We start from the raw sequence: 27,175 nt of genomic DNA on the forward strand, positions 1-27,175 counted from the left end.
TTAAAACTGAAAGACAATATAGAAATCCTGCTACTGATGTCAGCAAAGATTTTTTTCTACATGGTATTAACTGAGAAGGTCATAATGATAAAACATTTTTTGATAAGTGAAATAAAGTATAAAGAATGTATTCAGTATTTCTAATTTGGAAAATAGGTAGATTGATGGCATTTCAGAAAAGGAACATATTACATCTTACCTAGCAAACACTGAGGATTATCAGCTTTTCGAACTCTAACAGACCAATGCGGTGCTTGAATAGGATCCAAATCACTAAAATGCAAAACAATAAGCAAATCCTAATTATGACAATCTGCAAGAATCATGAAATTATCAAAATACAGTCTAATAAAAACATTCTATAGAAGGAAAAGCAGTTCATTTTGCTTCTCAACCTTACTGTTATTCAGACATATGGCCATTTGAATAAGTTTTTTAAAAGTAAAATCTTAATAAATCAAGTTCTTAGACCAAAACAAAAATTCCAATAAATGGAATACCAAAAATATTAAAATATATAAAAATGGTTCTGAATAAGCAATTTACACTAATAGCCTAATGAGATAAATACTTTTTAAAAAATTTAATTTTTTAGCGTAGTTGGACACAATACTTATTTATTTTTATGTGGTGCTGAGGATAGAACCCAGAGCCTTGCAAGTTCTAGGCAAGTGCTTTACCACTAAGCCACAACCCCAGCCCCGAGACAAATACATTTTTAAAAGAATAAAAAAAAGAAAGGAGAATAAAACAAGTATGCAGAATTGTATCAACCTGTTTATCATTATCACTGTTCACACACACACACACACACACAGAGGTTACAAAAACCTGTACAAAATCAAAAGTACCCTGTTTTCTAAAGTTGATATGGTGGATCCATCTAATGGCATACTATGCAGCCATAAAAAAATAATTGGCATAAAGGATATAAACTTTAAAAATATAAACATTCAGATATTGTCTAATTTAAATAGTAGGACTGTAGTAGTTTTACTTTTTTTTAACACCTAAATAATCTAATTAAGAGCTTGCATATTACTTTGACCATCAGCAAATATACAAATAAATGTACTTCATGAAAACAAAGTGTCCTATCTCTTACTGTTTTGCATCTAAAATGAGAAGATACTAAGACTGCCTCCCTCTTTGGCTACATTCTTCCTGGAGAATATTTGCTATAATTTTCAAGTTATTGCACACACAGAAATTAGGGCATGGATGTTTTATTATTAAAAACATTTAATGATCAAATATTATTCCCACACATTCTGATGATCATCATCTCTTCAAACTTATGAAATGCTTCTTATAAGAAAAATTCAAAAGAATTATATGCTGAATCTTAGAAACTTAGAGACATCTTTGCTAAAACACAGTAAGATTCAAGTTCATTATTATTATTGTTATTTTTTTGGTACCAAGGATTGAACTATGGGGCACTCAACCACTGAGCCACATCTCCAGCCCCATTTTGTATTTTATTTAGAGACAGGGTCTCAATGAGTCGCTTAGAGCTTCGCCATTGCTGGGCTGGCTTTGAACTCGAGATCTCCTGCCTCAGCCTCCTGAGCCACTGGGATTATAGGCATGCGCCACTATGCCTGGCTTCATTATTCTTAATTTAAGGAAAACCAGCAACATAAAATGCTTCTCTAATCCATATTAACAGGTCTAAAAAAGCGACTATTAAGAATTTGAGAAAATTCAACTAACTTTATTAGAAACTAGTATAAACAAAAACTAACCACTTGGTAGTTGATTTATTCTACTGAAATTTTTAAAATATACTTACGAATAAACATCATTATCCACAATGATTCCTTCAGTCAAATGAGGCCACGTAGTTGCTAAATGGAGTTCACTTAAAATAAAGAAAACATATCAAAAACTTTGATATTTATAGATATGTCCTCTGACTCAGCAATCATACTTCTAGAAATAACCAAAGGTGTACTTATGTTAAAAGTGATGTTATGTATACTAAACTAAAAACAAATGGTAGCACAATGGTAGCACATCCATATGAAGTTAATATTTTCCAATATAAAAATCATCTTATATATACAAAATAACCAAAAAGTACACATAACCCAAACATCTACCAACTGATGAATGGTTAAAAAAATTGTGGTACACAGTATAACCATACAATGGCATATTTATGGCTATAAGAACAACCAAGTACTGATTCAAGCTACAACATAGATGTACCTCAAAAACATCATATTAAGTAAAAGAAGCCGGATATAAAAGGTCACACAATGTATGACTCCATTTATATGAAATATCCAGAATAGGTAAATCCGTAGAGACAGAATAGATTAGTATTTGCTAAGAGCTAGAGTGGGTGAATGGTTGAAGAGCAGATGATAACTAAATTTTTTTTTTTAATTTTGTGATAATGAAAATATTCTGATTAATCAGTGATAACGGTTGCAAAATTCTTATAGATATCAAAAACACTTTAAAATGATGAATTAAAAAAATTTTTATTTGTAGATGGACACACCTTTATTTTATTATTATTATTTTTTGTGTGTGTGTGTGTGTGGTGCTGAGGATTGAACCCAGGGCCTCACACATGCTAGGCAAGTACTCTACCACTGAGCTACAAACCACAACCCCTAAAATGATGAATTAAAATTCATCATTTGGTGAATTTGGTAGGTGAATTCTCTCTCAATTTTGAAAAATCATGTTATAGTCAGGAATTGGAAATCCTTTTCTACTCTAGAGAGTAAATATTAGCCAGGTACAGTCTCCAGTATGTTCTTAGACTTTTTTCCTTTTATATCTCTTAAAAATACCAGGGGCTGGAGATATAGCTCAGTTGGTAGACTGCTTGCCTTGCATGCACAGGGCCCTGGGTTGAATCCTTAGCATCACAAGAAAAAAAAAAAAAAAAAAAAAAAATCAGAAAGTTTTCATGTAATATTATCAATTAAAGAAAACAGGGGTAGTTCCCAATTTCCAGTACTATATTCATTCCAGCAGGCTACAATATCATAAAGCATGGTAAAATCAATACCAATATAAATTTAAAAATAATTCAAATTACAATAATTCAAATTATAATCTGAAATTCTCACCTAATAGGATCTTCACAGGCACCAAATGGTAACTTGCCAAACTCCAGGCCTCCAACTTCTCCTCCTACAAGTGCATCTATATCTAAACAAAATAAGTATTTTCCCTTATTTGGCAAAAAATAGAGTAACAATGATTTAATCTAGTTAGGCTAAGCCCTTTGGAAGAAGCCCTTTGACAGCTTTAAAAGTACCTATAAAAGAATACACAGAATATGTTGTTTGCAAGTTAAAGCATGTTACAACACATACAATCAAGTATTAAAGAATCTCCCTGAGAACAAGTAAAAAGATTCACTTATTTCCTATTCAGTGTTTCATTCAATCCATGCATTCTCAATTTTGCCCATCTGAAATATTCCTTAACTATTACTCAAGAGAATATTATTCCTATACTCTTTTACACATTCTAAGAATGCGATTTACATAATCTAAAAAGATTATCTGAGTAATAAAAAATGTAATCACCAAAGTACATTTGTCAGTTTTGTTATCAATAATTTCTGAATAACAAATTAGCAAACCTGTCATTATTAACAAAATATTTTGGTTGACAGTTGACAGAAATATTTGAAGTTCAGAAAAGAACCTTCTTCCCACTACGAATGCTCCTTGAGACTGGGGAAAACTGAGGGTAAATCACCCTTCTCAGTTCTGTTCCTCCTGAAGAACTAATAAATGCTTCTTAAAAAGACATTAATATGGGCCTGAGGCTGTAGCTCAGTGGCTGAGCGCTCGCCTCACATGCATGAGGCACTGGGTTTGATCCTCAGCACCACATACAAAAATAAATAAATAAAACAAAGATTTTTTTTTTTTTAAAAAAGACATTAAAAGGATTTTATTCTCTTTGAAATAACGCAGATGATGTTTTTTCATTATTTACATTACACTACAAATTCCTAAATTAAAGTCTATGGTTGAGTTATGAACACTTTCCAGATTTGCTTAATTTATCTTTGACAATTTCTATACCCTAAATTACTAAAAATTAGTCATTAATATGGTTTAATTACTTGCTTCAGTACATTTTCTCAAGCCAATTCATTCCATTTTTCCCAACTAAAGAATGCTTACAATAATACAAATCACAATGACTAGTTTATTGTAAGATGTGAATTTTTAAGAGCTTCAAAATTATAAAAAGAAAAAAAAGTGACAAGAAGCATTTTTATAAACTAGTGAGTTAAAAAATTACTAAAATATAATTGCACGAAAATATTAACTAAATTACAGATTGAGAGTAAAAAAATACAAGGGAATTTGAGTTTGACTAGTGGGTCAATGCAAACTTTATGATCTTGTGACCATAAGACATTAGGTTTTAGTAACTGACTGTTCTTGACAACCTCTAAGAAACATAATTCCTACTTCATAAATGAGAATTACATAAAACATTATATAAAATGCCAAGCACAGCATCTAGCCCACATTACATGTCAGCCTTCCCCTTAGAAAGTAAATATTAAGAATTTATATGGCCTTTAATCCTCTGAGGGAGATTATTATTTTTAATCCCAATTTAAAAAATTTTGGCAACAGAATATTAACAAAGACCTTACTGAATCAGAATTATAATGCTAAGATTTTAGCCCTTGGACTTCTTAGATCAGCAGCAGATACACCACCTCCCAAAAACTTTTTCTTTTTCCAGCAAGATGCAAGTGTGTCTGTGTGTGTGCCAGTGTGCAAATGCATGCAGGCACTAGAGAATAAATTCAGGTTCTTATACATGCATGCCAAGCACACACTCCACCACTGAGATACACCCCCCCAGCCTCTACCTTGGGAAATCTTTAAAAATGCTTAATAACAGAATGACCTTGGAAAAAAAAGGGAAAGGAGAGTTGGAAACTTCCATCAAGCAATTGACTACAAATTGTCCAGTGGGTATTGTCTGGGAACTAAAATTACCAACATACACAGTTGGTAATTTAGTCTTAAGTAATTAGTCTTAAGACTAATATAATTCTAAAGCTTAGCTTTTATTTCCCTTTGCTATACTTTAGATGCAGTTCTTTCACATTATCCCTATCAAATATTACTTTTATTCCTATAAGTAACCAACTACTTGAGAAAACAATAAACAGGAAAGAATATTATTTCTCTTTGGGGAAAGCAGACTGAAAAATGTTTTTAAGCTAGTGAAGTCCTTATGATTACTTATAAGTTTGTATTAAATTTCTTATTAGATGAGCTTGAATATAATTAAACTCAGACGAAATACATACCCAGGAATCAAAGACTAACTTCATTAAGATGTATGTCCATCAGGCTGAGCTTTGCTAACACTTAGGCGATGTCTTATTTATATTTGTATCATTGATACAGCTTGGCCTATTAAAGGCTAATAATGATTATTGAATGAATTAACTTCATCAATGAGTAAGCAAGTTGACTTTAATTATATTTTTATAAAATGCAAGTAAAAGTAAAATTTTATTTTCCTCACAAATGTGTGTATATACATACATATTTTTCTTCTCTCCTTTCTTTATTTAGCACTCTTCAAACTATACTCTTTAAGGTTTTTTGCCTGCTGGTTTACAAGGATGGTTTCTCTCATTATATTCTAAAACAGACATTTTTTAAAATCATTCACTACATAGTAATTAATAGCACATGGGGTGCTTTATAAATAACAGCTTTTGAAGACAAATTGTCAAATACAGAGTAATGCTAACTAGAAAATCTATAGAGCATTAAAAGAAAAAATTTATTGAAAGAAAAAATCATAAAAGCAATGAAATCAGCAATATTTAAAATTAATTACAAGCCAGGTGCAATGGCACGCGCTTATTATCTCAGCGACTCTGGTGGCTAAGGCAATAGGATTGCAAGTTCAAGGCCAATCTTGGCAACTTAGTGAGGCCCTAAGCAAATCAGCCAGACCCTGTCTCAAAATAAAAATAAATAAATAAATTAATTAATTAAATAAAAGGGCTAAGAATGTAGTAAAGTGTCCATAGGTTCAATCCCCAGTACAAAAAAAAAAAAAAAAGAATTACAAATATTTCCGTGTAAAACACTGGAAGCATTGTTAAGTAATTTTAATTTTTGAATATATTTTCTTTTCCATTTATATTCAATAATTTAATACAGTTCTAAATTAACTCACCTGGAGGTTGCTGAGGCCAAAAGTATTGCTGCCAATCCTGAAGCACATAGGTAAATCGAATAGCAATACTAACTGGAGGCAATGGAATTAAAGGACATCCCTAGGAGATACATGAAAAGACAATACTGTGTCAATGATGAGGCCCTTCAACATCAAAATTTCAAACTTATGGAATGGCTAAAATACTGCCTTTTGGAAACCTGTATTTTCAGCATATAGTATTAAACAATAGTGTGCATAATCTAGTTGTTAAAATGAAAAAGTAAATCACTGAAGTTATTAGACCAAAGGTGCAGAATTTAGGAAATCAAGAAGGAAGACTCCCCTTTCAGGTCTCCTTCTTCCTCCGGAGAGAAGTCTTTTCTGCTGTCCTTTAATAAAGCCTTCTACTTTCCACTCTCAAAAAAAAAAAAAAAAAGTAAGGAAGACCCTAATGTATAAGGAACAGTACTGGCAAATGTTAGACCCGGTTTAAAAAAAAAAAAGGAAAAGTAAACTCTGCAAAGAATCACTGTATAGGGGCTGGGGTTGTGGCTCAGTGGTAGAGCGTTTGCCTAGTATGTGCAAGGCCCTGGGTTCGATCCTCAGCACCACATAAAAATAAATAAAATAAAGGTATCATGCCCAACTACAACTAAAATCAATCAATCAATAAATGAATCACTGTATATTTGTTCACATATTTGTGTATACAAGGATTTCTACAATTTTTTTATACTGCTTCCACAAATATTTTCATTTGATGAAAAGGCTGTGTAGCTATAAAAAAGAGGGGGAATGCTTTAATGTTGGGGTACTCCTATAGTCTCAGCTCTTCAAGATCCTTAGGCAGGAAGATTGCTCAAGTCCAGTAGTTTGAGGCCCACCTAGGACTCAATGAGAACCCATCTCAAAACACACATACAAAACACACTAGGTTTTTTTTTTTTTTTAAGCCAGAGAACAAATTACTTTAAAATAAAGTTGTTTAAACTTCTACCAGGAAAGGATATTAAGCAAAATGATCTTTCAAAATAACTTTTACAGTTTTTTACTATTCATTTCACATACTGACTGGGGGGGTGATCTGTTTTTTAAATAAGGTAAAACTATTAAAAAGTGTTAGGTTTGGGGAGATAATGTCTTTCTTTTAAATGAGAATAAACACAAATTAAAGCCAGTCTGGAACATTTTGCCAGAATTTTAGACTAAAACAAACTAATAGATATTCATGCAAAATTGATAGGTCAATGAATCAGTTAACAAGATTTAGATTTATCTTTAATTCACTAAAAATCATAAAAATTAATACTATCTATTAATTTTTTATAGAAAATTAATACTATCTATTAATTTTTTATAGAAAATTAATACTATCTATTAATACTATCCATGATCTCAGCTTCCTTTCATAATGTTTAACATACATTAGTAGAACTGGACTTAAATGGGTATAGCAATCACTGAGGGATCTTGTGAAAATACAGATGGAATACCTTTCTCAATATCTAAGTAGTTTATAAGTGCTGCTAATGTTTCTGGTCTGGAGATTTTTAAGTTAAGTAGCAAAGTAAAAAGTGACATTTAGCTCAGCAGCAGCATCTATAAATGTCACAGGTAGCTTTAACTGAATACAAGCTCATTCTTAAGTCACAATATAAGGTGTCTACCCCCAGTCCCCCCACCAAAAAAAAAAAACCAAAAAACCCAAATCCAATTTTAAGCTGCTGTGTCCTAGACAAGCAGGGTAAGATGTCATCTTTTTAGTCAGGCCCAGATATCAAATGAACATTGACCCATAATTGTTGGGACAAGTGCATGGAGTACTGCATACATGGCATATGTTAAGGGCGTCTGAGTGGCAGGCCGCTCCCCTCGTGCTAGGCGTGTGGGCGGCAGGCCGCTTAGCCTGTAGGCACAGCCGTGGGTGTGAGGCCATGTGTTGCAGTCCCTGTGCTTCCTCCAAGGCCCACTCCTTGACTGGTCGCTGCAATGGCAGTTAGTAGAAATTGCATTGGTGGCTGCCAGTAATCTGCTTAGCTGCTGCCTGCGTCTATATACATGGTAACTGCACAATAAAATCAGACCTGCTTCCTGCTTGGTCTCCAAAGGTCTTGATTATCAAATCTACAGTCACACTCTGATCTACCTGGTTCCGTGGACCTCCTCGCGGGACGAGAGAGCCCAAGCACATAATCAAGTGTAATCTGTCTAGAAACCATAACAACGTCACTTTAATAAATAACCTCTGCTCCAGTCACAAAACAATGTGGACAAATATAGAGAGGTATTAGCAAAGAAACAGCCAGGATTAGACATGACATAAATGTCTTTGTGGACTCTAGAAAAGGTACAAAAACCCAAGGGGATAGTGGGGCTCAAAGCACAAGCCTACTGAGCTAGAGGTATAAAAGAAGACGACAGCATAAGATACAGACTGCATTAGATGCAAGGAACCAAAGGACTACAACCAGAATAAGGGCATTGCATGCCTCTTTGCTTAAGTCAGAGACTGGGCAGGATATTCCTACTTGGCACTGTGGCTTTATTAGAAGCTATGGACCTTCTCTGTGTGTGTTTGTGTGTGGAGGGGGAGTGGATTACTGTGTGAGAGAGGGAAAAGTCACTTTCACACATGAACAAGCAATAGAAGATTCTAATGCTATATATGAAATGCACCCAACATCACTACAGAGCAAGAGACTCCAAACACCACTTTTGTTCTGAAATATACTATGTAGGTAGGCAACAACCAATAAGATCATCAGATGGATATGAGTGAAAGTAAAAAAAAAAATTAAATAAAACATTCAAAATGAGTCTACAAAATGTCCCCAGAAATGGGGGAAAAAAATTGAAGTTTTAAGAGATAACTATTCAAATCAACAATCATGTTATAAAACTGTGAAATATGAGGAAATCTACAAGTACTAAGTATTTAAGTTGAAAAAGATTTGAGTTTTTAATATCTAGAGTGTGGCAGAAGAGGATTAAAACTTGCCTTTATGTGACTACAAATAGAAAAACTGGGTCCCTCAAAAAGAAACCTTTTCTAAGAATTAGATCTCTGTGAAATGAAATAAACTGCCAATGAAGATGACTGCCCTGGGGCATGTAAGTAGATGTTAAAAAGCAGTGGGTTTTTTGGTTTTTTTTAAATGGTGCTGAGGATTGAACCCAAGGCCTTATGCATGCCAACTAAGCAAGCGTTCTATAATTGATCTACATCTCCAACCTGAAAAATACTTTTCATAAAGACAGTTTTATAAAGATAGTAAAAAAAAAAAAAAAAAGTCACATACAGAGTAGCTTTAACTGTATAGAAAACTTCAAAGTACTCAAACCAGGTGTCAATTATTTTAAGCTCCATTCCTCTCAATTATTTTTTTCCCCTGTGGTGCTGAGGATTGAACATGCCATGGCCTTGTGCGTTTCAGGCGAGCACTCTACCAACTGAGCTAAATCCCCAGTCTCAAATCAATTAAAAAAAAAAAAAAAAAAAATATATATATATATATATATATATATATATATATGTATATAAGTTATAACATGGACACAATACCTTTATTTATTTATTTATTTTTTATTTATGTGGTGCTGAGGATCAAACCCAGGGCCTCCACAAGTGTTCAAGTGTTCTACTGCTGAGCAACAGCCACAGCCCTCAAATTAATTTTGAGAAAGATTTCATATCAGAAGAGTGAATTTAGTTAAAATTCGGACAGATGATGTGACAACTAATTAGGAACACTTTTGAAAGTACAATCAGCAAATAGTCAAAATCTGAGTCATGCTCCCCAGATCAAGGTAGTCCCTATAACAAAATAAAAAAGTTGAACTATATAAAGGGGTAACAGGGAATAGTCCGAGAAGGGCGATAGCTGGGTCAAATGGTGGTTCCATTCCCAGCTTTCCCATGAATCTCCATACTGCTTTCCATATTGGCTGAAGAGCACATTATAGGGATACTGCCACATCAATGATCATAGCAGCACAATTCACAATAGCTAGACTCTGGAATCAACCTAGATGCCCTTCAATAGATGAATGGATAAAAAAAAAATGTGGCATTTATACACAATGGAGTATTATGCAGCACTAAAAAACGACAAAATCATGGAATTTGCAGGGAAATGGATGGCATTAGAGCAGATTATGCTAAGCGAAGCTAGCTAATCCTTAAAAAACAAATGCCAAATGTCTTCTTTGATATAAGGAGAGCAACTAAGAACAGAGCAGGGAGGAAGAGCATGAGGAAAAGACTAACATTAAACAGAGATGAGTGGTGGGAGGGAAAGGGAGAGAGAAGGGAAACTGTATGGAAATGGAAGGAGACCTCATTGTTACACATAATTACGTATAAGAGATGGTGAGGGGATAGGGGAAAAAAAAAAAACAAGGGAGAGAATTGAACAACAGCTGATGGGGTAGAGAGGGAAGAGGGGAGGGAAGGGGAGGGGGGATAGTAGGGGATAGGAAAGGTAGCAGAATACAACAGTCACTAATATGGCATTATGGAAAAATGTGGATGTGTAACCGATGTGATTCTGCAACTTGTATTTGGGGTAAAAATGGGAGTTCATAACCCACTTGAATCAAATGTATGAAAGATGATATGTCATGAGTTATGTAATGTTTTGAACAACCAATAAAAAAAAAAAAAATAAAGGGGTAACAAAAAAGACCTGAAAGTAATGTTCATTAATGCTTTCTTAAGAGGAAGGAATAAAGTAATATTTGCATCAGACCAGAAATTTGACTTTAAAAGTTTAAATATAACTGAAGATATCTGATGAAAGAAAGGGAAAACTGATGGAGTTGAAATTAATGCATACTTGACTTTCCAAAAAATTATCCAAAATAATCCAGACAGAATTCAGCAGTATTATATACTTCAGAGCCCAGAAAGTTTTTAAAAACAAAATTACACACATATCTGACATGCTCCAAAATATATGTTGCTATGATAATTTTTTGGAGATAATCACAAGAAACTAACAGTAGTTCTTTTGAAGAGAGGGTAAAAGGAAGTTTTACTTAAGTTTCCTAACTTGGTACATACATTACATACTTTTTAGATTACATTACATTTTAGATGGTGTAATCATACCACTACACTAAAAACACATTTTTCTTTTCTTTCTTTTTTTTGGGGTGTGTGTGTGTGTGCGCGCGCGCACGCGAGATAAAACCCAGGGCCTCATGCATGCTAGGTAAGTTCTAACACTGAGCCACACCTCCAGCTCAAATTCTAAATGTCTTTCTAACAAACAATAATTGCTAAAAAAGAAATTCCAGTAATCTTTTCACATTTTTTTTCCTTTAAAAAATTTAAGAACCTTCAGAAAAGCAATATAATGAACACCATATGACTTTCACCAAGTTTTTCAATTATTAACACATATGCATGTGTGGTTTTTTTTTTTTTTTTTTTGGCTGAAACTTTTTAAAGTAAAGCTGTAAGGCATCATGACAGTTCATCCCCAAACACTTCAATAATTCCTAAGAACAAGGACATTATCCTACATAAACATAACACAGCACACTCGAGAAGTTTAACATTGATACTGTTTTCTAGTAGACTGTGTTCATGTTAAAATTGTCTCAATTATCCCAAATCAGGTCCTTAATGGCTGTTATTTTGATCAAGTATCCAGTCAAGAATCATGCATTGCATTTAGCTGTCATGCATCATTAATTTTTTAAAAATATTTATTTTTTAGGTGTAAATGGACACAACACAATGCCTTTAATTTTTATGTGATGCTGAGGATCAAATCCAGGTCCCATCCGTGCTAGGCGAGCACTCCACCGCTGAGCAACAATCTCAGCCCCATCATTAATTTTTAAACAGCTCTCAGCTTTTATTTTGCCTACCACTGACATTTTGAAGATACTGACATTTTAGGGCACGCTTCAAAATATGTCATGGTTTCCTCATTCAATTAATGGTAAACATTTTGGCAAGAATGCAACACAGGGGGCTGGGGTTGTGGCTCAGTGGTAGTGCATTCCCCTAGCACGAGTGGGGCCCTGGGTTCGATCCTCAGCATCACATAAAAATTAAAGGCATTGTGTTGTGTCCATATAAAAAACAAATAAAATGGAGGTATTGTGTCCAACTACAACTAAAAAATAAATTTTTTTTAAAAAAGAGAATGCAACACAGGTTATGATGTATGCTGTTCAGTGTTATGTCAGGAAACACATATTAGTTTGTTGTTTTAATTAATTTTTTAACATACATAAAACATTATTGATGTTAATTTGTTAATCAAATTTGATCACTTATATGAGATGGTGTCAACTTTTAACACTCAAAATCCTAATTTTTCCCCAAAAGCAGCATATGCAACTCCTCGATATTTCTGTGACAGTGCTTTTATAGAACACGAAAGATATTCAGCACATCCCAGTTAGCCCTGCAGGTCTCAGTCATAGAATATAGAAGAGATTAAACCAAAAAATCAAATCACAACTTGAAAAAAATAATTCAGAACTCAAAGGAAGCACTCATAGTCAATGCCTCAAACAAGCAGCCACCTGAAGCCACTTAGCTGGGAAGACTGTAAACAACACTTAGAGGACAAGGAGTAAAACACTGGCAATAAATATTAACAGACTGAACAAACAAAATTAGTTCCTAATTGGGCATTTTATTTCTTTAAACATACTCTAGTTTTCTTCTAATCAATTACATTATTGATAGTATAGAGAAATGTTTCTATAAGTTCAAATTACTACCACTTTTATCTGGCTCTGAAGTAAGACCGACAACATCAATGCCAACTTACAATCTTTGATTTGAAGATATCCAGTAGACCCGATAAATGAGTGTACTGATTTGGTACTTTTCGAAGATGAACCATTTCAAAATCAGTTCGGATACCAGGACCTTGACATTCTCCAACATACATTCTTCGCCATTTATGATGAATTTGCACAAAGAGTGGTACTTGACTGCAGGTGATTAAATAGGAATAAAATACAAGTTCATTAAACATTGAATAACTCCTAAACCTTAAAATTTTCCTGTGTCATTTTAATCTCAAATATTTAAAAGTAGATTCTCATTTACCACAAAGATACTTATAGTTCCTGTTCTCTTTATGCTAATAAACTGGAAACTATCTTCTAGTGGTACTTGAGTCTGAAACTTTTCTGTTTAAAAATGGGTAAAAGTCATAAAAACCAGCATGAAAAATTTCTTGAGTAACAGCAATTGTATCATATTAGTCTTTCCAATTTCATATTAAAACCTGATTCACAAGTATTAAACGATTCAAATTAAATCAACTTTGATAAATATTTCTCACTATCATGTAGAGTTGATCCTCATCATTCAGATTTCAATAATTGCAAAGTTGCCTACCTACTAAATTTATTTGTAACTCCAAAATCAATACTCACAGAAAATTTATAGACATAAGCTGAACTTCAAAATTTTGAGTCACCTAACAATGCATATTCTCAGCTGAATTTAAGTTAATGTTCTGCCTTCTTGTTTAAACTGACTGTAAACAAGTATCCTTTTCATGATCTATTTAGTATCATGTGTGTATTTGTTGATGATTTCAAATCTTTAAAATCCAAGCATAGTTCTGGAGGTATAGTGTTCCTAAGTACAAGAAAATTGTGATATGTATATGTCTATTTTTTTTTTTAGTTGTAGACGGACACAATACCTTTATTTTATTTATTTTTATTAGTGCTGAAGATCTAACCCAGTGCCTCATTTGTGCTAGGCAAGTGCTCTACCACTGAGCTACAACCCCAGCTCAGTGATATGTCGTATAGACAGATCACGTGTTAGGCAAGTTTCATTCTGGATGAGAATATAGGGATATTGGCTGCGAGTTCAATCCTACTAAATCAATAATTTGTATTATAGCAGAACAATTCACAATAGCTAAGCTGTGGAGCCAAACTAGATGCCCTTCAACAGATAAACAGATATAGAAATTAGGATATATATACACAATGGAATTTTACTCAGCCATAAAAAAGAATGACTTTTTGACATTTTCTAGGAAATGGATCTGGAGACTATCATGCTAAGTGAAATAAGCCAATCTTAAAAACCAAAGGTCAAGTGTTTTTGCTGATATATGGAAGCTAAACCACAATAAAATGGGGTGGGTAGAAAAGTTTAGTAGATTAGATGAAGGGGAATGATGGGAAGGAGGGAATAGGAATAGAAAAGACAGCAGAATGAATCTGATCTAATTTTCTTATGTACATCTATGAAAATACCTAAGTGAATCTCACCAAGAATGGGATTCTAATTAGAGTAAGATATAATCCCTTCTTATATAATTTTATCAAAATGGATTCTACTGTCATGTATAACTAAAAAGAATGAATAAAAAAAATAAACAGAAAAAAAAACATAAAACAAGGTATTTCTCCCAGGAGCAATGGTTCAGGTTTTAATAATTCAGTGTGATTACTTTATAAACATAACTACCTTGAATAATAAGAACAGGCAATATAAATACATTCCCAAGTTAATATTGCTATGTTAATAAATATTTTAGTCGTTCCTTTCATTTAGAAAAGTCTAGATTATTCCTGTAGGGTATACTATGAATTATATACACTCTAATACATTTTTTTCTAGCAAGTTTACATTTAGAATCTTGTAGTATATTTGATATGCAAATGAAATACAATTAAGCAAGTTCCATGTTGTTAAATACTTCCATTTAAGAATAGGGTCTAAAAGCACTTAAAAATAAGTTTCTGAAAAGTTACTCCAAAACTCGTCTCAATTTATCCTCAAAATTTAAAATTAGATACTGAGGTACAATTTAATAAACTAAATTTGTGAAAGCAAAGCAAAAAACTAATATAATTTATTCTTCATTTCAAGTATGCATTGAATACTTTAATATAATTCCCTTTAGAAATGAACTTTAAAAAGGTCTTATTAATTCTGTCCTTATATACCAAATTCCATTAAAACAATATGTAAGTATATATACTAGTTTTCTATTTTTAATAAAAAAGTATCATTTAGTCATTTACCTTCATAAATTATCACTAAAAATAGTTTTTAGCTTATTGTCTAGGTTTATCAAAATGTCCACCTACCAGCCAGTGTTTCCCAAAGCAATAGAAACAGAACTCAGAAGAAGGTTGCACTTAGATTCACTGAGAACTGCATCACTGTGTGCAGCAGGGGCAATCACCACAAACTCACGTAGGCCATACCTTAAAGAAACAAACACTGCATTAAGTAGAAAATTTCAAGATACAAAAACCTATTAACTGAAAAACATACAAAATTCTCCGTATAGGGAACTGAAGTCAGATTTGTACTAAAGCTACCCACCCCACTTCTACCCACCCACCTGGGGCAATTGAATCTGAATTTTCTTTAAGAAGCACTTTCATCATCTATCTACTAATCCTCCTATATTTTTACAAATTAGAAGCAATTTGCTGGAATCACAAAGATCATTAAATAACATTTTTGTCTTAAAAGTTTACAACATAAAAGAAGAAAGCAAGCAATGAAATCTTGCTTTAAATAACTGACAACTGTGTCCATCAATGTGGAAAGAAAATAATTATCAGCTATGATGTACATGTGCTGTCTAAAAATGAGAACACAGTTACCAAGCATCCTAATCCTTGTATTCTTTTACTTGGTAACACACATTTCCCAGGAGTCACAAAATTATCAGAAAACAGCTTATTCTTGCTATGGCATCCAAATTAACAAAAACATCTTAGTTGCCAAGTCATTTAAAACCACAAATTTACTGTCACACTTTTTTTAAAAAAATGTAAGGTCAAGTTAGTGACTGTTTTTGCCTACTGAAAATTCATCTCCTAGCCATTCCTCAATGTATTTTCATTTTATCATTTTTTAAATAAAATTTAAGAAATGCATTATTTGTTTGCATGGTTTATTTTAATCTCTGGACATGTAGTTATAAAGGCTTATTTTAATGAATATTTTCCTTAAGAAATACTCCAAAGGGCAGTAAATCAACATTTTTAAAAAGTCTAATTCATAATCTACTTGATAATACTATGGTTTTCAGATAATTTGAGGGTATCCCTGAGGATTCTTATGTCAGGAGCTTGGTTCACAATGTGATACTGTTGAAAGGTGATAGGACCTTTATGAAGTAGGGCCTATTGGAAGATTCCAAATTGGTCCCTCTTTCCTACTCTGCTTCCTGTCTCTCTGTGTGATCTTTCCCTCTCACATGTGCTCCTACCATTGTGGTACCATCTACTGTAAGGTGATATGGTCTTGGGAACTCTCATTGAACTTGCATTATGCTGCTTGGACTTTCAATCCCCAGACCCATGAGCTAAACAAACCTCTTTATAAGTATCTAGCCTCAAGTGTTTATTATAGTAAAGAAAAATGGACTAATACAGATGAAAAAACATATTTTCATCTTCTCAGTTCACCTCCATCCTCCTACCCCTGAAATCAAAATTATGTAGAGGCAGCAATAAATAACTGAAAGAACCCAGAGTTGTGAATTATAAGCTCTATGGGTCTTTAAAAATAGTTTTCATTTCTTCAAATGTCCTTGGAGGAAAACATGCCATCCCAACACTAGTGTGAAACCAGTATCAATAGTTTATTGGCATTCTTCCAGAAATAGTCCATCTGCCCATGACCATCCTGTTTCCAAGTAAGATCATACTATACATACATCTGTACCTTCTTTTTAAATTTTTTTTTTAGTTGTAGATGGACTCAATTCCTTTATTTTATTTACTTTTTATTTTTATGTGGTACTAAGGATTGAACCCAGTGCCTCATAAGTGCCAGGCAAGCACTCTACCACTGAGCTACAACTCCAGGCCCTGTACCTTCTTTTCATAAAGAAACCAATCCCTTCTTCATTAGTACTTTGTTTCTATTTTTATGCTGTTGCAACAACAATGCAGTGGATTATTTCCACAAATATATCTGTAGGGAAAGTTGATGGATATAAGAACATGTGCATCTTTAACACTGATCGATACTGCCAAACAGTTATTACTGTTGCTATCCAAACTGAACTTTTTTTTTTAAATATGCCTCCTACTCCCTGTGCTTGTTTCCTCTGTTTGTAAGGCCCCCCTGCCCCGCCTGCCACACACACACTCTATTGTCATCACTGAATATCCAAATCCAAATCCTTTTTAAAAGATTTTTCTCAAATACTACCCTCTCATCCTTATTATATGTACTCCCTTCTCTGAATCTTAGTATCTTTTTCCTATTATTATGATCTTTAAAGTGTCAAGGTCTATCTACTTGAGATCTAAGAGTATACCTGCATCAAATCAACAAACATTAGTAGAGGTGTTTTTTAAAAAAGAAAGCAAAGCCCTTAACAAAAAGCAAACAGCAAGATTTTAAAATGGACAAAGGACTAGAATAGACGTTATTACAAGGAAGATAAAAAAATGGCAAATAAGCACATGAAAAGATGTTCAACGTCACTAATCACTAGGGCGAATGCAAATCAAAGCCATTGTAAGATACCACTTCACATATATTAGTATGATTATTGTAACAACAACAACAACAAAAACCCAGAAAACAAGTGTTGACAATGATAAAGAGAACTGGCAAAATGTAACTTGCATAAATGCCACATTTTTTTAATCCATTCGTCTATTCAAGAACTATGTAATGTTTTGAACAACCAACAATAAAAAAAAAAAATGTAACTTGCACTTTGTTGGTAGAAATATAAAATGGTACAACTGCTGTGGAAAACAATATGACAGCTATTTTAAAAATTAAACATGAATTATCATTTATTCTAACAATTCCACATCTGGGTATATATCCAAAAGAATCAAAAGCAGACTCCCATGCTTGGATTGTTCATAATAGCTAAAACAGAAATGCCCCAAATGCCCATAAACAAATGAATGGATAAACAAAGTGTAATATATCCATCCAATGGAATATTATTTAACCTTAGAACAGAATGAAATTCTGATACATGCTACAACATAATAGAATCATGAAGACATTTTGTTAATGAAATAGGCCAGTCTCAAAGAGGGCAAATATTGTATGATTCTAATTTTATGAAGTATCTAAAGGAATCTAGTTCATAGAGATAGAAACAGACTCACAGAATTGTTAATGAATTTTTGACAAAAGTACAAAGGCAATACAATGGAGAAAAATAAGTCTTTTCAACAAAGGGTGCTGAAACAACTGGGCATCCACATGCAAAAAAACAATAAATCTGGACGTAGAACTTACATTCGACAAAAAAAACTAACTCAAAATGGATCATAGACTAAAAAGCACAACACAAAACTATAAAACTCTCAGAAGATAACAAAAGAAAATGTAGATGACCTTTCTTTGTCAATGGTTTTTCAGACACAATATTAAAGACAAAAATCCATGAAAGAATCAATAACATGGACTTCAGGAAAATTAAAAATTCTGCTCTGCAGAAGACACTGTTAAGAGAATGAAAAGGCAACCACAGTCAGAGAGGAAATATTTGCAAAAGACATACCAGAAAAGAACTGTTGTCCAAATTATAAAAATTTTTAAAAAGATCCTCCTTAAAACTAAAACTAAGAATATAGCAGCTCAATTCACAATAGTCAAACTATGGAACCAACCTAGGTACCCTTCAACAGATGAATGAGCAAAAAGAAAATGTGGTATACATATACACAACGGAATACTACAGCCATAAAGAAGAATGAAATTATGGCATTTGCTGGTAAATGGATGGAAATGGAGAGTATCATGCTAAGTGAAATAAGCCAGTACCCCCCAAAATCAAAGGCAAAATGTTCTGATATGTGGATGCTAACCCACAAGGGAGGAGAAGATTAGACGTTCACTGGACTAAACAAAGGGGAATGAAGGGAAGGGATGGGAATAGGAAAGACATAGAATGAATCAGAATCTTTCCTATCCTGAAATATAAATACACAAACAATGTAAATCCACATAATGTACAACCACAATAAGATCCTAATTGAAACAAGTTATACTTACTCTATGTATGTATAATATTTCAAAATATACTCTACTGTCACGTAAAAGTAATTTAAAAAAAGAATATAGAACTGGGGTTATAGCTCAGTGGCAGAGCACTTGTTTAGAACATGTGAAGCACTGGGTTTGATCCTTAGCACCACATAAAAGTAAATAAATAAAATAAAGGTACTCTGTTCATCTACAACTAAAAAAATTTTAGTAAAAAACAAACAATTCACTTAAAAATATATCAAAAGCCAGGCACAGTGGCGCATGTCTGTAATCCCAGTAGCTTGGGAGGCTGAGGCAGGAATTGCAAGTTCAAAGCCAGCCTCAGCAAGAGTGAGGCACTAAGAAACTCAGTGAGACCTTGTCTCTAAATAAAATACAAAATAGGGCTGGGGATGTGGCTCAGTGTTTGAGTACCCCTCAGTTAAATCCGCAGTATCCTCCCCAAAAAATAGATCAAAGACTTTAAACAGGCAGCTCCCAAAGAAGATATATAGATAGCAAATAAGCACATAAAAGGATGCTCTACATCATATGTTATGAGGAAAATGCAATTAGAGAAACAATTACACACCTATCAGAATGGTCAGAATCCAGAACTCCCAAATTCCACCAAAATGTTGGTAAGCATGTAGAGCAAAGGAACTCACTCACTGCTGGTGGAAATGGTACAGCCACTTTAGAAGACAGTTTGGCAGTTTCTTACAAAACTACACATTCTTACCAAATGATCATGTTCTTTGGTATCTATCCAAAGGAGCTGAAAACTAAAATACACACACACACACACACACACACACACACACACACACACGTCCTGCATCTTACTCTATGCAGTTAAAAGAGGCTGGGCAGCAGCTTGGCTTTGCTTAGAAATTTCTTTTACAAGATATACTACTTTGTCACAAATTATGCCTTCCATAAAGTACTAGGACACAGAAATAATTCTGCAAACTTATTTGCAACTATATAACAAGGATGGTTTTTATTCCAGTTTCTAATACCTTCTTCATAATTTCCATGAGGCCTCATCATGATGGCCTTTGTGTTCTTATTTTTATCAACACTGTTCATGACCACATTAAGTAATCTCTAAGAAATTCCAGGCTTTCTCTAGTCTTTTCTGGAGTCCTCATCAGAATCTTCATTAACATTCTGTTCACCACAATAGAAGCTTTATAGCTTGTTTCTCCAAATTCTTATAGTTTCTACCCATTATGTAATTCCAAAGTTACTTCCACATTTTCAGATATATTTTATAGTAAAGTTCCACTTCGCCAGAACCAGTTTTCTGTCCAAGTCCAATAGAAAACTTGAGACATACTTTATAAAGAACAGAGATTTATTTCTCACAATTCTGGATACTGTAAATTCCAAGATCAAGGTGCCAGCATCTGGCAAGGGTATACCACTGTGCCACAACAGGAAGAGAGTATCACCTATGATGAGAATGAGGGAGCATATAAGTCCAGGTCTCTCCTTTTAATAAATCCACTAACGCCACCATAGGAGCCCTACTTTCATGATCTCATCTGACCTTAATTACTTCCCAAAGACCCTAGCTCCAAATAATGATCAATGTATTAATTTGGGGATTGTTTCCAACAAATGAATTTTGGGGGACACAGTTGAACCACAGCACTAGCCCAGTAATTCAAATTTATTAGGAGCTCAGATGTATCCCCACAAGTAAAAATCTCACTATGATACTTTTAAATGAACTGTTTTATATATTATACATGTATACTAAATTTAAGTATAAACATTCCTTAGTATATCATCCTTCAACAAAGAAAGACAAGATAATAACCATTCATTTTTGGTGTTGTTTGAAAATGCATTTTTCCTGCTCCACTAAAGACCCAAAGCAACAACTAAAGATTAACCAATATTGACATGTGTGTTGTTAATCTCACATAGGCAAATCATAGCATCATACTACCTACTTTGAATGCTATCATTTTACAACCTTCAACTTTAGATATATATTCAAAGTCTCTTCAAAGAGTACAAAGTATATATGCATAAATACTATTATCAACAAAAATGGTGGTGAAAAACAATTTTTTAAAAAAACCTGTCTCTTAGACACAAATACCTAGAGCCTACAAAATTCCTGGGAAGTTGGAGTTATTCAGTAAACAATTCCTGTTTTTAATTGCATCTTGAGTGTTCTTTAAATACTGCAAAATGCATCTTTAACATAATCTGCTCAGGTTAATTCTGGTAAAATCAATAATTTTACAAAATACAGCTCCATTTCCTCTCCTTTTTCCTCATGTAATATTAATATTGTCATATACATTACATGTTATATATATGTAAGAAACCCAAAAATACAGTGCCATAATTACTGCTTAAGGAATCTTATTTTTTTTTAATTAAGAGAATATATCTTTTGAATGTACATATTTCCAATGCTTTTCCTTCCTGTGGATTCAAGTTACCATCTTTTTCCCTTTAGTACTACCTATAGGCAGGTCTATCTGGAATAAATTCTTGCAGTGTTTACATGACATCAATATTGGATCTTTATTTTTGAAAAAGTGTTTTGCTGTATATGTTGAATTCTTGGTTGACAATTTTTTCTTTCAACACTCAGAATATTGCAACACCCTCTAGCCTCTATTGTTTCTGATGGAAACTCAGTAGTATTATCTTTTGGATGTAACAATTTTTCCCTTGCTGCTTAAAATTTTGTCTTTGGGATTCAGCAGGGCCTATACTGTGCCTATGTGTGGTTTTCTTCATGTTATCCTACTTAGGATTCACTGAGATTTCTGAAGGAATGTTTTCCATCAAATCTGGGAAGCCATTATGTCTTCTAATTTGCTTTTTCTTCTGGAACTCTCATTACTTGCATGCTTTGGGACACTTAACACTGACCCACAGATCTTTAAAGTTTTGTTCATTTTTCTCTACACTTTCTTTTTTCTTTCTTTTTGGATTGAATAATTTCTGTTCATCTTTCAAGTCTTCCAACTTTTTCTCACTTCTACCATCTCATTTGCTTTTCAGCTCAACTGATGAAAGTTTATTTCAGTTATACTTTTTTTAAATTTTTTTTTACTCAGAAAATGTTTATGGTAATGACCCTTTGCCCTTCATATAGAATTCAAAACCAAATAAGCTTTAAAAATATATTGTGTATCCATGCATGTATGTATGCACACAAATATGTACATAATAAAATACTTATAAGTAGCAATAATAAAATAATCATAAATACTAATAAAGAAAGACAATAATAAGTTCAAAGTTTGGGACATGTTAAGGGACTTACACTTTTCAACTCTAGAACTTCCATTTGGTTCTTTATTATAGTTTCTACTTAATAAGGATTCCTATTTGACTCATTATTAGTACATTTTCAATTATTTGAGTATTTTTTTCTTTAATATTTTGAACCTACTTATCATAAATGCTTTAAAATTATTGCTAAATCTGGTATACTGGCCCACTATTGTGAAAATGTATCCTAGGTATGTTACCATAAAGTGATCTTACAAGGCTAAAATCAATTGTCAGCAAGACTGCAGCAAAGGAAGGACCAAGATAACTTCTGCTATCCAGATTACCCCTCCTTCCCCTAAGGAATGTTGACTAGACTATAGGGAGCACAATCTCTTTCTTTATGCAGAGAATAAGTAGACCAAGTCAACAACCAAATGGTTTAACACACCATCAGTGACTTTTTCCTTTCACTTATTTTGCCCCCACAGGATAGAAGACTGGACAGGTGGGCACTGTAAGTGGGGAGATGTACCTGTTCTTGCTGCCACCCAAGTCTGCTTCATTAATTTTTCCCTGAATAAGACTGGTCTGCTTCTTTCTTCGGTCTGTGCTCTCTCTCTGCTTATGGAGGATGGTTTGCAGTTCCTGGCAGGGAGTTTCCCAAAACCCACCAAAGTCAGTTTCTATTGACTGCTTTTTCCACTGTGGGTCACTCTTTCCAGTTTCACTGCATATTTAGTAATTTGTAGTTGAAAACTATACACTGAGATAACATTTTGTCGCAAAATAAGGTTCTATTTAACATTTCTTAAGTTGTTAGGTTTTTTGTTTTTTTTTTTAATTTCTTTGTATTTAGTAACCTGTCTGGACCTGAATGCAGAAACTGCTTCCCCAACAGGATACAGCCTCCGAGTTCTCTATTCAGTTGTTTTATTCTTATTTTTATGTGCTTACATGGGAACTATCCCTTGTTTTTCTAGCTTAGTGGTAAGCCAATAATTGGGACAACACCTGAGCTCATTATGCTTTCACTTTTTGCTAGTGTGGGTTAAGGAATACATTCAAAGTCACAATCAGTTTTGATGCTCGGTCTTCTTGGGGCTCGATGCACACATGTAGTTTCCCTGACATTCAGAGATGTGAAGAAGTATATCTAAGCCCTTCTACAGCTCTCACATAGGATCTCCCCATTAAATTTGTCACTAATCCACCACTTCACTTGAATTGCGACTGTAAACTTCGCCTAGCAAAGGTATAGCTCTTCTCCATTTGTTCTAACCCTGTTGGCCTTTTTTAGTTGGCAAAGTCACAAGTTTCTTGCTCCCCAGTTAGAATCAAGTCTGCCCACCTTGCAACAATGCCAGTGGTTTTCATGAACAGCACACACTAAAAAGCTGCAGTTCACTAATATGGATAAAAAAGAGGAGGAGACAGTGACAGAAACAGCCCCAGGAAAAGGGATCAGTAATGGTTGAGGTTTTTTTGTTTTGGGGGGAGGGGGGGACAATTTTGTCCAGTTTTACATTTTTTTTTGCAGAGAATAACCAACCACTTCATGACACCATTACTAGAAGTCCTCAGAATGGTAACTCTAAACATGATTTTTTTTTTTTTTTAAGTTATAAGTATTCAGCTATACAGTTTGCAAGATTGTGGATTGTTCTTTAGTTGTTGCTGTTATTTCTTTGTGTGACTGAAGCTGAAGGTCCAAAGACAAGGCTGAAAAGGCAAAGCAATGAAGATAAAATCTGTACTCTTGTTAAATCCAGCCATCCTTCAATGTAGTTTTCTACTCTAATTAGAGTCTCCCCAGACATCCACAGCTTTCATGCTTCTACTTTCTGTATTAGTTTGTATTGCTACTATAACAAATTGGCATAACCTTGGTAGCTTAAAACAATACAGATTTATTATCTTACAGTTGTACAGGTAAGAAATCTGACATGGATATACCAGGCTAAAATCAAAGTGTTGGAAAGACTATTCTTTCTGAAGGCAACAAAAAAGAATCCATTCCTTTATCGCTCCTTTTCTTTCTCTTTACCTGGGGGTCCCATTACATGTATGCTTTGGGACACTTCGCACTGACTCCACAGATCTCTGAAATGCTATTCATTTCTCTCAATATTTTTTTCTCTTTGTTCTTTGGACTGGACAATTTCTGTTAATCTTTCAAATATACCACCTCTGTTATATCTGATACCTGGACAGATTTTCTGACCTTTCCCAGGTTTAAAGATTACCCTCATTTCTGGGCTACTGACTCTTTTCTTTTTTCTAAAGCCAGCAACACCAGGCTGAGTTCTCATATCACTCTGATACTGACTCTATTCTGTGCCCCCCTTTCCCATTTTTAAGAATTCTGTGACTACACTGGGTCTTCTCATAAACCATGATAAATCTTCTTATCTCAAAGTCAGTTGTTAGCAACCTTAATTCCATCTGCTCCCTTGATTCCTTCTTGCCACTTAACCTATATCCATGCCACTTTACCTATATTCATGCCACTTAACCTACATTAGGGTACAGACATGTCTGGTAGTGGGGAAGGGAGAATTCATTGTTCTACCACAACTTCCTGTTAAAATATTCCCTCAGAAGAAATCTTATAAATTTACATTTATAAGTAATTTCTGCTACAGCTAAAGTCTGTGTTATTTCCAAGGCTACTTACTTAGCATTAGGAATACCAATCAAGAAAATAAATTTCATGATAGCTTTAGGAAACAAACCTTTAAAAGGTACTTAAAGAGAGATGGAGAGAAGTATCCAACAAATTACATCATTAAGATCAATTTCCTTAACTGATGATGCCCACATATCTTTTAAACACCCATTAAACAAATGTCCTTTAAAAAATTAAACAAACTGGGCTGGGGTTGTGGCTCAATGGTGACATGCTTGCCTAGCATGCATGGGGCACTGGGTTTGATTTTAAGTACCATATACAAATAAAATAAAGGTCCATCAACAACCAAAAAAAAACGTTAAAATAAACTGGATTAGGTTGTGGCTCAGTGGTAGAGCACTTGCCTGGCACATGTGAGGAACGGGGTTCAATCCTCAGGACCACATAAAAATAAATAAATTTAAAGATATTGCGTCCATACAACTGAAAATATTTTTTAAAAAAGTTAAATGAACTTAAAGCTAATATGGGAGAACCTGGATACAAAAACTGAAACTAGAAGATATCAAAATAGGTACAGGTCAATACATAAATTTCAATTACCAAAACTGAGCATTTGAAATAAATGTCAAAATTCTATTTTAAGTTTTATTTGAGACAGGGGTGTACCTCAGTGGAAGAACACTGGGTTAGCATGTGTGCCACCTATGTTCAATCCCCTGTACTGGGGAGGGAAAAAAAAAGATAATTTGAAAAATGTAAATGCATTAAATATTAGTTTTATCTCATTTTGACAAAGTCAACCTATACTAACTACAGATGCATGGTATAAATTAGTATTTTTAAATAAAAACTATTCCATAACAGTTTTCAAATTTTTACTGTTGTTACTATAGTACTAACATTAATTTTAAAAGAAAATGTTTATAGGTGAAAACTTCTGTTAAGAAGTATGATACAATTTGTTTCCTTGAAAATGTTGAAAACTGAATTTTTAACAAGTACAATAAAATAACTACATATTTATGTGTGTGTGTATGTATGTGTATATATATATATATATATGTATATATATATAAATAAAACAGGAGAGAAGATTATGAAACCTTCTTAACATGTCAGTTCACATTGAGGCTAAAATACTCAAGTACAGTGAAGTCCTTCTCATTTTTTGCTTTTCTCAACCCTTTACTGCTGTACTCAGGCTTACTAACTACTTGCAAGTTTTTAAGTTCACTTAGGCATCATCACCTCTACTAATGTTCTATTATTTAATGTTTATTAAATAATAAAAGGAAATACATGGGCTGGGGATATAGCTCAGTTGGTAGAGAGCTTGCCTTGCTTGCACAAGGCCCTGAGTTCAATCCCCAGCTCTGGAGGGAAAAAAAAAAAGGAAATACATATAATTTTAATACACTTAATTTTCAAATTATGCTCAAATGCTTGCTTGTTGGCTTTCTAACCTTTATGAAAGATCAAATGAGAAAAATCTAGAAGTAACTTCCAGCAATATAGCAGACTGACATGACACAGACCCTTCTTCCTGAAAACACACACAAAAAATACTTGATCACCTATAATGATATAAACACACAGCTGAACTTCAAAGGATAAAAAGGAGATTGTTGGGTGACAAACAAAGACGGAAATAAATGGCAGAAGAAAGCATACAAGGTGACTCTGAAGAATCTCAGGATTATCAGCTCTGGAAATAGGGCATGACAGCTAAGGACTGGGACTGGGAACTGGGATTTTTTTATAAGATAAGCTTTTTAGCTGCTGAATGTTTCTGTGATTCACAGAGGTGTCTACAAAACTGATTATGTTATGTGATGAACAGGAGGACCGAGAATGATAGAAGAAAGGTTTGCTTATTTCTGGGAATACCATGTTTTTAGCCCAGCAGTCATAATGAGAATCTATGACTCTGAAATTGATAAGGTGTACCCATCCCAGAGAAAGTGATCTCTAACACATATCCAGGCTAGGTCATGTCCAAGAATGCCCCAGCCTAATAATAAATATAAAAACTGTTTCCAGAAGCATAATATCAGTCAGATATTGTCATCTAGGACTACAATCTCTTATGTGGCAATCATGTTAGGCCTATCTTTTAGATAAGTCAACAA

General features: G+C 33.7%; 1 protein-coding gene across 1 annotated transcript in view; it reads right to left on the reverse strand.

Moving 5' to 3' along the window:
- The window catches only part of Rab3gap1 (RAB3 GTPase activating protein catalytic subunit 1), an 85,197-nt gene that overhangs the window by 31,089 nt on the left and 26,933 nt on the right, over positions 1 to 27,175 (reverse strand). Inside the window, exons 6-11 of the mRNA XM_027936784.3 lie at positions 15,283 to 15,402; positions 12,984 to 13,149; positions 6,208 to 6,307; positions 3,093 to 3,174; positions 1,796 to 1,864; positions 200 to 273 (exon numbers count right to left, since the gene is read on the reverse strand). Coding sequence (XP_027792585.2) covers positions 200 to 273; positions 1,796 to 1,864; positions 3,093 to 3,174; positions 6,208 to 6,307; positions 12,984 to 13,149; positions 15,283 to 15,402 — 611 coding nt within the window. The remainder of the gene's footprint in view (positions 1 to 199; positions 274 to 1,795; positions 1,865 to 3,092; positions 3,175 to 6,207; positions 6,308 to 12,983; positions 13,150 to 15,282; positions 15,403 to 27,175) is intronic.

Source organism: Marmota flaviventris, chromosome 11 (genome assembly GCF_047511675.1).
Source record: "Marmota flaviventris isolate mMarFla1 chromosome 11, mMarFla1.hap1, whole genome shotgun sequence".
In the NCBI taxonomy this organism is placed as follows: domain Eukaryota; kingdom Metazoa; phylum Chordata; class Mammalia; order Rodentia; family Sciuridae; genus Marmota; species Marmota flaviventris.